The sequence below is a fragment of the Scomber scombrus genome, chromosome 4 (assembly GCF_963691925.1).
Source record: "Scomber scombrus chromosome 4, fScoSco1.1, whole genome shotgun sequence".
In the NCBI taxonomy this organism is placed as follows: Eukaryota; Metazoa; Chordata; class Actinopteri; order Scombriformes; family Scombridae; genus Scomber; species Scomber scombrus.
This window is the reverse complement of record NC_084973.1, coordinates 17831021-17847559: the sequence shown is the minus strand read 5'-3', so window position 1 is coordinate 17847559 and position 16539 is coordinate 17831021. Positions and strand designations below refer to the sequence as shown.

The window sequence follows — 16539 nt, the reverse complement described above, 5'->3', positions numbered from 1 at the left end:
GAGAGAGAGAGAGAGAGAGAGAGAGAGAGAGAGAGAGAGAGAGAGAGAGAGAGAGAGTAGAGTCCTACTGTGGTGGTTTGTTATTGATTGAAACTCATTCCACTTATCGAAGTGCACATTATGACCGGCTTTTTCCACATCGTTTGATCTACAACCTAGATTCCCTGTATGTTGGTTAACAGAAGGCCTGCAAGGCAAAATGTTAAAGAGGCTTAAGACATGCATTACATGTGAGATTTAAAGCTCTTTGCCACATCTATCATTTCCTGCTTGCCTCATATTTCTCTGCTCCACATGCTGCTTTACCTTGCAACATCTGAGCCTGAAACCACATTTCTGTCATTACAATGCAGGTTTATATCTTAATATACATTTAGTGTTTTTATATGCAACCAGTTCAGGGTGACAATATGCAAATTATGATAGAAAAAAAAATCCAGTTACTGAAAACACAAGTACACATTCACAACAGCAGATTTTACCATTTCAAACTCTGTATGAAAAAGATTTTTTTTTTAATGTTCAATAGTCAAAGCATTTACATTATAGTAAGTACAGTAACTTACTTTTGATCTGCTTGTTACCAAGGATTATTTTTCAGTCTGGTAGATTCTGTTTTGTCCTGGTGCAGTTATCTTTAAATCAGTATTTCTTAAGATTGCAGGATTAACTTTTTTAACACACTTTTCTCGTATGAATTACCAAACTCCTAGAAAAATCGGGCACATACATCCCAATATTTCAAGCTCTCAGACAATTAAGTATGCATGTTTTAAGCAGGATAAAAAAGAGACAGTAATGAATGCTTAATAAGACTCTTCAGGGCAACAGTCATCTGACAATCATTGTGCTGCTTGTGGTGGGGCTTATTTTTTTATGCTTATGGTGTTCTGCGCAGTACCCATCACTCTATGCCCCTGTTTGGTAAAGTATTGATCTCCAACTGACTCATGGCCCCGAGGACGCAGTCCTGATCACAGAGCAACACCATTCAATAGTAATTAGTCTCTTTCCACTGTGGGCCTAACTCTGTGCTGTATGTTTAAACAGGGGAATCACACCCAGGACTTAAGCACCAATACCAGCTGGTTCAATAGTAATTGAGTCATTGACTTGTGGAATACTGACCTCCATTGTCCAGTTTGTATTCCATGAATCCCACACCATTGATATATTTTTCCATTAAGACAAGGTCATTTAACCACATGGTGTGTGTGAAACAGAGGGAAGCTACAGATAGTTGGCACTCTAAAGATCAGAGACATGCTTATAACCTGACAAACTATTTTGGATAATCTGGCTGAAGGAAACACTTCAGAAAATAATCATCTCCTTTAATAAATACACGACACACTATAAAATAAAGATAAAGCTTTTGATTTGCAAGCAGGTAATTTGATATTTTCAGGGGTGAAAAGATATTTTTTATAGGATACTTTACATTGTATGTATTAAAACAACAATAAAATACAAACAATAGCTCTTTTTCTGTTTTTTTAATAGTTTTCTAGAGAACCTGAAATTCGCCTGAAATATATAATAGGAGGCCTAACAATATTTATCCTCTCTAAATAGTTTCTAAATATGCTCTTTATGTATAGTGTGGCATATTTTTATGATAAAGAATTTACTGATATAATTTGTGTATGTAAAGTAACCCATATTTTCATGTGTATTAATGTTCTTTGCAAGTAATATGTGCTAGAAAGACAATACATTCAACTACTGTATACAGTATATGTCTGCTTTTGATTTAATTAACTGCATAGTATAGCAAGAGCTCAAATTAAGAAGTTGAAACTGATTGCTATTTGGTCCTACAATAACAGATGAATTTATTTTTTAACATTAATTAATTGAAGTTTTTCTATTAGTATTTTCTTTTTTAATTTGAATTTACAGCATTTCTCTACCATTGCCTCACATCTGCGAGAGCTGCCATAGTGCATAAAATGAATGCTTCTTTCGTCTTTAATCCCTCTCTAACTCGAGCTTGTTGCACAGGCTGTATTAACATGACAAGCAACCTTAAAGTCACAGTCAGTGTAAAGTGAATCAACATCTAATTTGACCTGGTTTCCATATTAAAAATGGCTATTAGTGTAGCATTTTAACTAAAGTGGATTTATTTTAAGATTTTTTTCTGTTGACAATCTATATTATATTTTAGGTAATGATTTGCATTACTAGGCTTACCTAGACATGCCCCAACTTTTGGCACATTTCACTATGTGGATCAACAACTGTCATAATCAGCATATTTATTCTCTATTTATCACAAATGTTTGTGATAAGTAATGTGTCCTTCATAACTAGTCTCTGTGTAAATGCTATAAATGCAAATTGCAAAGGTCAGACATGGAAAATCATAAATTACATCAAACTGGCTCTTTGTGTAGCAATACATGTCCTGTTAAATATTGCCCTGCTGCACTGACATGTAAATATAAACACTACAACCATGATTAGGTCATCAAGGCCAACAGAACCCTATAATCCCTGGAAACATCTGCCATGTGTGCACTGTGTGATATTGTGCGCACATACAGTACATATTCACAAGGCACATGCATACATATGTGGACACACATTTATGCAGGCACACACACACATACACACACGTACACACACACGTACACTGACACCGACACACACACACACACACACACACACACACACACACACACACACACACACACACACACACACACACACACACACACACACACACACACACACACACACACACACACATAATGTCACATAAGTTCGTATTCCAGGCAGATCAAACACTGATCCACATGCATGCACAGTGTGCAGATTAAGGCTATCCCTTGCTGTGGGGGCTTAGTTGACATCTCTGTCTAAGCTCTGCATTCTTCACCTCCCTCTATTCCCTTCATCTCCTTTTATCAACATGTCCAGCACCATAAAAAGCAATGACCAGCAGATGCGGCATGCTGGACTCCTCCAACCTACAGTATATCCCGCTGGCAGTCATAAGAATATCATTCAGAACCCTTATCGCCACTTTTAATTACAGTTTTTTCCAATTGCTAACACACTAAAATGACATGCATAGCACAATTATTTAAACTGACACACAGAGAGCAAAACCGCTTCTCAAGTCTCCAGTCTAAACGTCAAGTCTAAACACATTTTCTGCTTTACACACATTTTGTATTTCAAAATGGCACTTTTTAAATGCACTAAACATGGTTTTCTGCATAAGACACAACAATTTGACAAAAAGTCACATGTTTGCCATTTCAAAACACTGCCATTCAAAATGACACTGCATGAGCTAATTGGCCAATATATGAGCTACCTAGCCAAACACCTCAATGCTTAATTGTTACCACTTCAATCAGTAAATAAGCACTATGAAAAGACCACAGGTGAGCACCTTTTTTTTTTACAACAACAATGGAAGACGTTGCAGAGAGAGGAAGAGGGAGGGTGAGAATGAGAGGGGGAGGAAGAGTGATGGACGAGGCATTGTGGCCAGACCTAGCTGTGCGGCAAGATGCTGCCTAATTATTTTTCTTGCCTCTTTTTTTTCTATGTATTTTTTCTGCACATTTTCTCTGCAATTTTCTTTTTCAGTTTACTGTTTTTTTGTGAGCATATTTTTGTTCACTCCAATGTAAATATATCTGATGTGCATATGTTGCACTGACTTGTTTGGTGAAAAATTCAAAAAATAAATGTTTCAACAGCATGTGTGTGTATCTGCAAATATTTCTGTGCAACAATCTGAAGAATTTTCTACAATTTTAACTATTTTAGTATTATGGCAAAGCATACTTAAGATGAGAGTGCTTTTCATTATGCCCAACAGTGTGTAGTTGGTTAGACAAAAATATGGTAATATGAATGAAGTGTGTGCCAGTTGGTGCAAAAGTTTGATTTTGATAATGCTATATGTAGTATTGGTTGCAGTACTTCATTTTGTAGGATATATGAGGTATTTTGCAGTTTGGGTGTGCTGTTCTGTGAATTGTGTTAAGTATTTTGATAAAACCAGACTAGTTTGCAAAATTGTGTTTTAGCAATAGGAAAAAACTGTAAAGCCTCCTTATTGCAGACCATTTGCACACATCCCAGACACACATTGAGCATCCATAAAACAAGCAATTTTACATATTTAATGAAGAAACACGTTAGTTCATGCAGGACAGGGAAGTCCTACACCCCAGCTGTAATCAACTGACAGCCGTTGATTGAATCAGCATACCTTATCAGTCACACACCAATCACAGCCATTCTCACAACAAGGCAGTCAATTTAAATATAACTCCCACCTATACTGTTCTTGCTACACCACCACTGTTGCTCATGTTGCTGCTGGCAAAGCTTGCCTCCACCATCCAAGCCTCCACCTTTCTGGTTCAGGGTCCCATCATGGCTCAAGGGTCAATCTTTCGGCCCACTGCATATGTAACTGTTTTATTTAGTCTTCACAATTGGTCCAAATATTAGATAATTATTGATTATATATTAGATAACACCTGATTGAGAGTGATGCTTTTTCCTTTGGATTTCTTTTTTTTCCTTTGGATTTCAACATCATTCTGAGGCTGGGGTGTGTCATTAAGGTATATAGCACAGAGGATGAACATTTTCTTAAAGCTGTCCCTTCTGCACATGGTCAACCTGTATCAACAGCTGAAGGGTAGGGTATGAAATGTTGTCCTGAGTCAAGTCTCAGAGCTGTGGTGTGGCTGGAGGTGGAAGAGGGAAGACCAATTAATTTCCTAGCTCTATGAGGGATCTTAAATAGTTTGTGCATGCTGTGACCATGAAGATGTCACAGCAGAGCAAAAAAAACAAAAACATGCATGTCTTTGTGCAGCATGCAAGAGGTTTCAAAGACTGGCCAGCTTGTTAATGACTGCTTTAACGAGTTGTTGACTTGGAGGAATCAATACACATGAAAGTGTGAATGTCCTGTATGCAAAGTCTAATGCACCTCTGAGCTAAAATAGCTGTTGATACTGGTAGTGCTAGTGAACATCATGTCTGTTACATAAGAATCTGGTAGTTAAAGGGTTGGAGCTCAGAGCTGGGCCATATTACATGAAGGGTGGGTAGGGGTGGGAGAGGGAGAGGAGAGAGGCAGTGTAGTAGAGCAGAAAAGAGGAAGAGAGAGAGAGAGAGAGACAGAGAGAGACAGAGAGAGAACGAGTATGACAAGGGGGCAGAGTGGAGTGTGCAACCCATAGCAACATGGGACAGTGAGGGAGAGACACATTGAGAGAGAGAGAGAGAGAGAGTGTGTGTGTGTGAGAGAGAGAGAGAGAGAGAGAGAGAGAGAGAGAGAGAGAGAGAGAGAGAGAGAGAGAGAGAGAGAGAGAGAGAGAGAGAGAGAGAGAGAGAGAGAGAGATGAGAGGTTGGGACTTGCTAGTTGGCAAGATAATCAGAGGCAAGCCACTGAATCAGAGCTTGGTGCACAGCTGCTGTGACGGGAGAAGAAGCTGCAGGCTAACACTGAGTAGACAGACAGTGACAATGTGCAATGAATAAACAGCAAAGTGCCTCTATGGTGGCAATTTACATACTGAATAACTCATGTATCAGAGAGGAAACATTTTGAGATTGCGGGTGGAAGACAAGTTCTGAACTGCAGACCAGAAGGGAACAACAGCATGGATGTTGCTTCTAAACTACATTTGGAGATGTGCACAGCTGTGGACTTCATCTAGCATTTTCCAATGGCATTTTTCAGATGTCTTTGCTGGACAAAGAAATAAAAGAGAGAATATAATTTCTTCATATTTTACATCTTATTTTTTGTAAAAAAATGTAACATTAACAACTTGGTAACATTTTGTAAGGATCACCCTTTTCATACGGGTTTGATAGGATTTGACATTTCACATCTCAACTCTACTGCAAATTGGAGATCACCTTGTCATTTCTGATTAAAACAAAGTACTGGATGGATGGATTATGATGGGAAGGACTCTTGAAAACAGTTTGGTAAACCTTGATTTATCTAGACCTTGATTTAGTACAATTCGTGGAAGATTCTGTACAGTTTCACTGCTTTGACTTTATGCAAATGATACTACTATGGAGGCCCGACAAAAGCAAAAAGAAGTGGATTACACACTGGTGAGCCTACTGCATCCTGCCAGGTTGACAGTCTTGATGAGGTGTTTGAACCATGTGGTCCACTGAGAGTATGGAGCCAGAGAAAGCTCACACCCAGAACAGCTTCTTTCACAAGGTGGATGTGCCTGACCATGCTCACTATATTGTTGCGATATTCGTCTTTGTCATCGGGACACTGGGCATCACCGGCAATGCCCTGGTTATGTTTGCCTTCTATAGGTGAGTGTGTGTCTTCCTGTGTTCTTGTTCATTTCAGTGGATTCACCCTGAGCATTTAAAAGCCAAGTTTCATCCAACTGTATTAGCCCTCACCATGTTTTATGTGCATCTCTACTTTAATCAAAGCTCTGAGAAGATGTTGTACTCACGCAGAGATGTTATGATCTATCAGAGAGAGCTAGACAGATGGAAAAAACAGACAGCAAGACTAAAGTTGCGTGTGGGTGATGGGGGACATAATGCCTCTGCCAAAATACAATCTGCATGCAGGTTAAGAGGTTTAAACAATCTTACAATCATTACTAACTGAGGGTTAGTGTTTATCACATCTTTTACTCTCCAGAGGATCAAGTGGTTTCCAAAAAGCTGGTGATTACCACTAAAATAATCTTTGCATCTTAGTGTCCTGGCTGTATTTGCATGTCAGCAAAGTGGAATGTTGTGTTCAAAAGAGTAAAATTTCTGTGTGAACTACATGGAAAAGAGGTTTCACTTTAAATTCCAGCTTTCCGTTCTTTTTATGATGCAAATACAGCAGGTGCAAGGCCATGAAAAATATAAAATCACATATCAGGGCCTCCATAAATGGATTTTGGTCTGTTTTTGTTATCATGTTATTGGTTTAGGCCCTTGAGAACATAATGTACAATAATGGTAACGTTTAGCTCTGTCTTGCAAGGAGCCACAAAACTCTCGTATTGTAGCCTGCTCAGCATTGTACAGTGTTTTTTATCATAAATTGAATGTAATGAAAAATAAATTTTGAACAGTGTAAACATCAACAACTGAAACAGTTAAAATTGCTACATAAAGACATTATACATAACGAAACCCGAAACTCACACAGTTTTCTATAATATGCAACAGGTAATTACTTGCGTAATATCACATATGAGGGACTTTTTCTTATAATGCATGTCAAACTGAAAAATGTGGGTCTTTTTCAATCGAAAGCTTTCTGCGAGAAGTCAAGGAAGGAGTATGTGTGTTATGTGTTGAATAATTTGGACTACTATTGACATTTTATTGTGTTACTGATGTTAACTGACTCACAGAAAAGAAATTGGGACAGTGATGGAAAAGTGTGTGTGTGTTTGGGGTGTGTGTGTGTGTGTGTGTGTGTGTGTGTGTGTGTGTGTGTGTGTGTGTGTGTGTGTGTGTGTGTGTGTGTTCTGGGGATTGTTGGGAGCTTTTACCCTCCATCTGCCCATCACAGTAGATGGATTAGATGGGTTCTCCATTGAATTGCGCTGATATTTTGCGTTTACTGAATCAGAAATGCACATGATGTTATGGGTTCCAGGAAAATCCATTCACTCTCTCTGACAGAGAGAGGGAGACACACACAGAGAAATGGGATGGAGATAATTGTTCTTCAAGTGGGATGTCACTCGATATGATGATTTTCTAGGAATTAAGGGACTGCTGAAGTAATATGCACACGTAAACACAGACACCTACATACACGTAAATACACCTGCAGTCAGGCCTGGATTTATACAGTGTGGTGCCCTAAGGCAGTGGTTCTTTAAACTTTTCATGGTTAGTACCTGAAAACAAGTTGGAGTATGGACCCCCCTTGATAAAATGTTTGCTTTTAGATGTTTTGTTTCAGAAAATGTATGAACCCCACAACCAAAATAGGGAAAAATAAATAAATGCCATTTTTTTAATTACACAAGGTGAAACAAATACATACACATACATGTAAAGGAAAATATTAACAGTACCAGTTATATTAACAATAACAAAATAACAACAACATATTACAAAAGAAAACGGAAAGCAAAAAAAAAAAGGAAAAAAACTGGGAAACATTTTGTAACAGTGTAATATAGGACAAAAGGTAGATTCATGTGCATAAACATACAATAGGGTGGATTAGTAAAATTGTATTTGAACACATTTTTTGTCAGCAGTAAAGTGTACCAGTGTTATTACTGAAATAAACAGCTTCTGCTCCCTCTCTGGTTGGCCACTTTCAGGCCAAATTTGGCAGTGCGCGAAAAACTGCAGCCCTCCCCATTCCATTCTCTGCTATAAATTCTTAAATGCATTAATCTGTAGCATATTTGATTGTCTTAGTGGTACCTCAAACAACTTGCCCCACTGCAAACCCTTGCACCATTTTTATTCATGTTTTTCATGTTCATATCAATAATCATAATAAAAAAAGCGAAATGTTGTATTTACAGTTTCTGACCACTAAAATGAAAAAATGCTGTCTATTTATATTTTGTTTTGTTTTTTTTTCTTTTTCATGTTGGTGCCCCCAAGCACAACAAATTGGCCCCTGGGCACTCGCCCAATGCCATATGTGGATAAACAAGCCCAGCCAGCAGTGATATTATAGCTGACACACATGCACACACACAAATGTTCAGTACACACTTGCTCACAGATATAATATTTTTTTATTCTGTTGTGTTCGGTCAGGCTCATGGAGGAACCATTTTAATTCAGGAGACACAGACATTGAGTTTAATCAATAAACAGCCATGGGGGCAGACAGCAGGTCAATATACTGCTTAATCAAGCTGGTATGAGTACAGGTTCACACAGAGTTGACCAGTTCACCATAGAGCTTATGTCTGATTAATGCTGACAACGAAACAATGTACATAAATGAATGCATTTAAACAACTGGGAGGGACAAGTGTGATTAAACTTGTGTCTCATGACCTTTTACCCTTCTCTCTAAAAAGGATAATGAAAAATGCTTTGCAGGGATTGAATTAGAAAACTTAAAAATAAGATAGCATTTGGTATATTCCTTCTAGTTAGCTGTGCTGACATATTAGTACAGCTTGCATGTGTGATGAGCAATGACCTAACTTCAGTCCTGAGGAAGTCCTGTAAGAACACTTTTTTTTAAATACTTGGAAAACACTTGAAGCACACACAGTTGGCATTTTGAAATGTAAGATGATTAAAAGCACAGTGGCAGAATGTAAGCAACAGAAGAGCAAACAAAGGGCCTTCAGCCTAAATCGCTCTTTAACATCATAATTATAATCTGGGGTCCATTTCCCCAAATTTGCAACATGACATTATGTCATCTCCTGTTAACTGTGATGTATTTAACAAAACAAAATAACACAACTGCCATGACCCATTTATAAGCACACATTTTTAAAATGTATGTACAATTAATGTAAGCATAAATCCAAATCAAAAGTGATAGTTGTTTGTTAAAAAGGATACATGACATAAAACATGCTCATTAACTTGATATTCTCTAGTGTATTTATTTTTTTATTACTTCGTAATACAGAAGCTTAAATTGAAAATCACTGTAATCACAACATCCATCCATCCTTCTGTCCGTCCGTCCGTCCGTCCATCCATCCATTTTCTTTACCACTTATTCTCTAGACAGGGTCGTAGATTTGCTGGAGTCAATATCATCGTACATTAGACAAGAGGCGAGTTACACCTGCGACAGGTCACCAGTCAATCACAGGGCAAACATATACAGAGACAGACAACCATTCACACTCACATTCACACCAAAAGGAAATTTGAAGTCACTGATTAAGCTAATTTGCATGTTTTTGGTCTGTGGGAAGAAGCTGGAGTACCTGGAGAGAACCCACATAGACACAGGGAGAACATGCAAGCTCCACACAGAAGGGCTGCTGGGTTACTGTGCCACCATGCCACCAAAAAATCACAATATGCCACTTCAATATTTTCTAAATTATCAATAATGCTCAGCCACCTTATCTGTACAACTACACTTTATATGTAAAATACTAATCAAACCGATTATAAAACTTCCCTATATGTGATTTTGTGTGTGTGTGTGTGTGTGTGTGTGTGTTTGTGTTTGTGCAGTAACAAGAAGCTTCGTAACCTACCTAACTACTTCATCATGAACCTGGCGGTCAGTGACTTCCTAATGGCCTTCACGCAGTCCCCCATCTTCTTCATCAACTGCATCTACAAGGACTGGGTGTTTGGAGAGACCGGTAACTCTTTTCTTTCTTTTCTATTATAAAACACGCCACTCAATACATTAAATTATTATAAAACACAGGAGAAAAGGTGTAAATCTGGTGTCGATTTATTTGAGCCATTTATATACAGTAACAGTCAAATACAGCATCAGTCAAAAGTTTGGACACACTTTCTCATTGAAGTTTGTGCAAACTTTTGACTGATACTATATTTGGTATTTGTTTGTCTTCCTCCTTTCTAGGCTGTAAGATGTATGCATTCTGTGGCGCCTTGTTTGGCATCGCCTCCATGATAAATCTACTGGCTATCTCTATCGATCGCTACGTGGTTATCACTAAGCCGCTGCAGGCCATACACTGGAGCTCCAAACGAAGAACCACGCTGGCCATCATCATGGTCTGGCTTTACTCTTTGGCATGGAGTCTGGCTCCTCTTGTTGGCTGGAGTGAGTTTCCCTCAATCAGGAAGTTATTTACATTTCAGTCAGACATTTTGCCAGGGAACTCAAGTTATTGACATGTGCACTTCACCGGTTGTGTGAGCATAAGCGTAGAAAAACTGATGCAATGTTTAACACAACTAATCTTCATTCATCCATCTCCAGTAACACAGTTCACAGGTTATCTTAAGCCACTCACACATTACATTAAGAAGTCTTTAAATCAAATAACTATACTGTTATATTAATAATTCACCAGATTCCCTGTAACTTCTAGGCTCTTATATCCCAGAGGGCTTGATGACATCGTGTACGTGGGATTATGTCACATACACACTGGCCAACAGGAGCTACACGATGATGCTGTGCTGTTTTGTTTTCTTTATCCCACTGGGAATCATCTCTTATTGCTATGTCTTCATGTTTCTGGCTATAAGAAATACTACCAGGTGAGACTTATACAAGAATACAAGTACATGGTATTTTTGGCCTGTGTGTGTAAATTAAACGGCAATTAAGATATATATTGTAAATAGTACCTAAACTGTCCAGGTTCACATGAACAACTTTAATCTCTTTTTGGGGTCTAGCTCCTCTTTTAACTAAATGCTCACTCCATTCTGCTCCATGTTTAGGGAGGTAGAAAAGCTGGGAACTCAGGTGAGGAAATCCACCCTGATCCAGCAGAAATCCATCAGGAGTGAGTGGAAGTTGGCAAAGATCGCCTTTGTCGTCATTGTGGTTTATGTCCTCTCCTGGTCACCATACGCCTGTGTCACACTGATTTCCTGGGCTGGGTAAGCCTTAATTTAGTTTATGAATGAACATGTTAATATTGTAATAGTTTCTGCGTGTACATTTCTAGATTTGTTGATAATTATTGATTAAGTAATATTATAGAAAACAAAAACAGACAAAAGAACCACCAGACGAAATAACCATCTCTGTCAGACTGAAAAATCTCAACAATCATCCTAAAAAGTTTATGACTTCACTTGATTTCACCACATGTGAAGTCTGAATGTCACACATTAGCACAGACTCACATGCTGTATTTGCTCCTAGTGCACCCACTGCAAGAGTTTTCAGCACTGCCAGGAATATTCCTCATGCACACTGTAGTGTGCTCCATATCAAATATGTTGAAACTTTATTTTGAAGGCATACAGTTTTTGCAGGTTTAAAGGGATTTCATCCTCAGTTTAAATGGATTTCCAAAGTCCCACTGGTATCCTGATTATTTATTTTATTATAGATTATAGATAAGTATTCTTAACGCAGAATGCATTGTAAATGAGCAACAAACTATTTGACACAGTTGTGCTAGAACTGATTGATCAGGGACTAATATACATTTATATTTCATACTTTACATATTTATGTATTTGTGGATTTAAAGAAAGATTTTATGGAGTTAATGGATTCTATGGACTTATGTTATTTCCTCATACTGTATGTCTGTTATTGGTGAGCCAAAGATAATTTTCCACCATGGTGGACAATAAAGTTCTATTGTATTGTATTCTATTGTATTCTATTGTATTCTATTCTATTCTATTCTATTCTATTCTATTCTATTCTACTACGGATAAAAAATAAAATGATGTTTCTTCTTTCCATTATTCATTTCTGTGATTGCTACATGTAAGCAGTCACAAACTAAACAATAACATATTGCATCATCTTACAATGCAAAGTACTGCAAGGCAAAATCTAATCATATCACTCTGCCTCCTTACTTAAAATATGTACCTATTCATCAAATCATTAATTGTGTATCAAGAATCAAATCCAGTTCAGTTGGAAACACAAAGGATACCCACATGCAGCTGTGTGGCAAGGTAGTAAAACTTCCATGTTATTGCCACTCTAGCTAAGAATACACATGGTGTGCTTTAGGTAAACATTTCCCCAAAACGGTGTGAAATGTGTCACTGTATTATTCTGTGTCAGCTACAGGCCAATTATACCTGGATGAATGACATAAAGCAGACAGTGAAGTTGCTTATATGCACACCCCATCCTCCTCAACATACACACAAGCACATCCAAACCACCTCTCTGTGGCAGCTGGCACATTTTTGTTAATCCCTGACCCAACATAGCCCTTCATGTTAGAAAATATCAAGAGATAAAGGGACTTTCAGTTGTTGTGGGCTTTTTGTGTTATCACGCAGCAAATAGCACTACATGACTGAACATGCTTTTTTCAAACTATGATGGAAAAAGGTTTATCCATTTGACTTTGCTGTTCTTACACACCCAGGCATGCCAACATCCTGTCGCCATACTCCAAGGCTGTCCCTGCAATTATTGCAAAAGCCTCCACCATCTACAATCCTTTCATCTATGCTATCATACACAACAAATACAGGTAAATGATGAGTCTCTGCAATTGTCTTTCTTAATTCTCTTTTGAATCGTGAGCATTTTATTGTAAATAGGCTACATGGTTTGAAAATAATCTGAGCCTGCCAACTTTTTTCTATTGTACTGTACTCATTAGGAAGACTCTGGCAGAGAAGGTTCCCTGCTTGTGGTTTCTGTCTCCCACTCCTCGAAAGGAATGCATCTCCTCCTCCATCAGTGAGTCTTCTTTCAGAGACTCCATCAACAGTCGACAGTCCATTGCATCAAGGACTCACTTTATTACCACTTTGTGCAACTCCACTAACATGGTAATTGAGATTTTTTCCCCTTAACCCCCCCATCATGTTTAAGATGTCTAGTGCTGGCTATACCTACCTATCTATCTACTGTATAGGAATTAAGTGAACTTTGTTGTTTTAAACCTCTCTTGGTCTATGTGATTTTTTGGGGGGCTTCCAATACACACGCTTGCTCTCAGTCCTCTCGATCAATTAGTTACTTTGCTTAGTTTTTTTTTTAAAGAAAAAAAAAAGTCTTCTTAAACTTATATTCACATTTTTCTGTTGGTCAAATAGATTAAGTGGATGTGATTGCATGATATACAAGTTAGCATTTGATCCATGCTCAAAAATCCTCATGTAAAAGCCAGTGCTCGTCCAGAAAAGTTGTTTCGTTTTTTCTAAAATTGCAAAGAGAGAACACATTAACCAAATATGTTTTTAAGAAAAAGATGGTTTACTAAACAAAGAGTGGACATTTTGAAAAAGCAAAGTTTCTTATTACGATTAATATTTAAAGCTAAATCCAAGACAATCCAAATGATATCCAAAAACCTCAAAGACATAGCACACAATCTTCTATTGTTTTTCAGCTATCATCATTGTTATTTTTGCAACATATTTGCAATTTTTTCTTCAGGTATAACAGACAACATTTGAAACATGCAGTAGAAGTGAACCTTTCCAAACTTGACTAACACCCTCTTATACATCTGTGAAAAAGATCAACATTCTGGCTTTAGTTTCCTGAGCATTTTAAATCTTACTCTCTGAGGGGAATTATGGGAAAGTTAAACAGTTGCATCCTCATCTTGGCTGACCTAATCTTTAATAATTCAGATCCTCAGATTAATTGTTCTCTCCTGCAGGTATTGAGGGATGTAGAGATGGAGCCTTTGGGTAGGAAGTCAGGTAATTCCTTCAGAAGGCTGTCGTCATACAATCAGTCTCGTAGAAGCAGGTCCTCTAAGAAAAATTTAGAGAGGAAAACCGCAAAGAGGCATGCAGCAGAGAAGGTGAGAAAACACACCATAAAAAAAGTGTGAAATCAGATCAAATGTGTTTTGGATAATTGCTTTGTTTTTGTACCATGTGCGCTTATGTGTTTGCATGCATTTATGTATCATGAATTCACTTTTTTCCAAATCTTTTGTTTTATGCATGTGTATTTGTGTTTGTATGTCTTTTTAAAAAAATGCTAGCATCCATCTACCATGAGAGATTCATCCAGCAACTGTGAGCATGAACTGGTTTCCAGCTCTCTCACCATCGCCACTGTCCCCCTATTAGTTCTTACCAGGCAGCGGAGCCAGAGTCTGACCAATGAGATCTCAGATGCTGGACAGGAGAAAGGCAGCATCAGAGATAGGCTGCGCAGCCACAAGAGCAATTCTATCAATTCCATTAATTTTGGAAGAATCCCAACCACTGAAATGATGTCACCTCAGGGTGTCCCACGCATAATCGTCATCAGTCCGACATCTGAAAGCAGCCTCATCAAACATGATAGTGTCTGCCTGGAGGACAGTGCTGAGGCAATGGAGGACAAAGTTTTTGTGAGCCTCAACTTCTCATCAGAGGTCTTTGAGGCAGTGGAGTTACTCTCTTGACCACTTATTGGTTTGATACCCTTGCACTCTTCTCCACTGAAACTCTATTATTTATTGTTATTGCAGACCACAACAAACTGTTCACTACAGGTTCTGGCTTGTGTTGGCTTTGTATTCCAATCATTGAGCTTATTAATTTATCATGTTTTTGACCTTGTTGTCTCATCATGAAAATCAAAGTTTTTTCCATTGGTACTCCATATTGACAACACAGAAATATTTAAACGTTTTTTGTCTCTCAAGAACAAAGTAATGGCCTGATACCGATCCTCAACTTTCACTTTGTTGCTGGGAGAACTTGTGTATAGAGGAAATGTTGGTATGACTAATGAAACACTTTGACCGGGTTCTGGTATGCAGTATGCATTGTCTGTCAGACATTGGCAGGGACAGGGGTACCCTAAGGGGCAGCATGAGTTACAGAATATTTGTGTTAGATCCCTGTATAATGACAAGCATAGCAACATATTTTCATGAGCTTGGGGCCTAAATTTGACAGACCGGATTATTAGTTTAGGTATTCAAATTTAGGTACAATAAACTGTGTTTCCTGCAGGCTGAAAACTCTGGAGGATATAAGACCAGTGTTTGGTCAGTTTAGGGTATGCTCTTCTGCTTTTTGTTTATAACTGAACAAAAACTGTAAAAACCTTATACCGTTGGTTGCACAACAAATCAAGAACAATATGTCCATCTTGAGAAATGAAATTTTTTTTACCAAAAGACATCAAGTTTTTGCTCGTCTTTAGTGTAGCTTATATTCAAAGATTCCACCTTCCCCCTCAAAAAGAACTTGATTTAACAACAAGTAGGTAAAGCAATGCTTTTAGGTTGTGTAGTTGTACCGTGTAGTTGTACCTTTATGCAATATGGACCTCTCCAACTTTTCATTAACAGGGAGACTGCGGCATAATGAAAAAGTGAGCCTGTTGATACCAGTCAAATGACTGAAGAAGCATCAAATGTGTGTCATAAAAACAATGAACTTTCTTCATTTTTTAATGGTGACTTCTAATGTCTTGCTCATAGTATGGACAACATGTAACAACTTCACCACTATTCCTTTTTTTTTTTTTTTTTTTTTACTATTTTTGTTGCTTGTGAATTCAGAGTCAGAGCCAGTAATCTGAGTCAGTGTGTGTTTCAAAGTCCTATGATAGGGAGGATGCACCAGCAAAATAGACTTATATACACACGGCCAAAGATATTTACTGTAGATGTTTTCAAGTTGGTTTTTACATTTTTTAAAAATGTATTATTTATCAATTTATTGCACTTTCAGTGATCCATTCTTTCAATTCAGGTAGCCTCACACCAGATATTTAATGACAATGGATCTTGTTCCTGAAAAGCTGCATTCATAAATGTTAGTTCATATATTATATCTAACAGTCTGAATCCAACTTTTGGCACAATTTCATCAATCCGTGAAGAGCGTGATTATCCTGATGTTATAAATCCATTTGTGAACTTCATTATTACCTTTGACCTCATGTCTAAGTGCTGTCTTAGTTGAGTAAACTATATCACTAGTCAGAACACGTA

The 16539-nt window shown here is 37.8% G+C and overlaps 1 protein-coding gene across 1 annotated transcript; it reads left to right on the top strand.

Moving 5' to 3' along the window:
* Positions 1–6170: 6170 nt before the first annotated feature.
* On the top strand, positions 6171–14994 carry opn4xb (opsin 4xb). The gene is made up of 9 exons (XM_062417315.1): positions 6171–6337; positions 10175–10308; positions 10539–10742; positions 11014–11185; positions 11372–11533; positions 13003–13110; positions 13243–13414; positions 14254–14400; positions 14587–14994. Exons 1-9 carry the CDS (start codon positions 6171–6173, stop codon positions 14992–14994), a joined length of 1674 nt encoding a protein of 557 aa, XP_062273299.1.
* The last annotated feature ends 1545 nt before the right edge of the window (positions 14995–16539 follow it).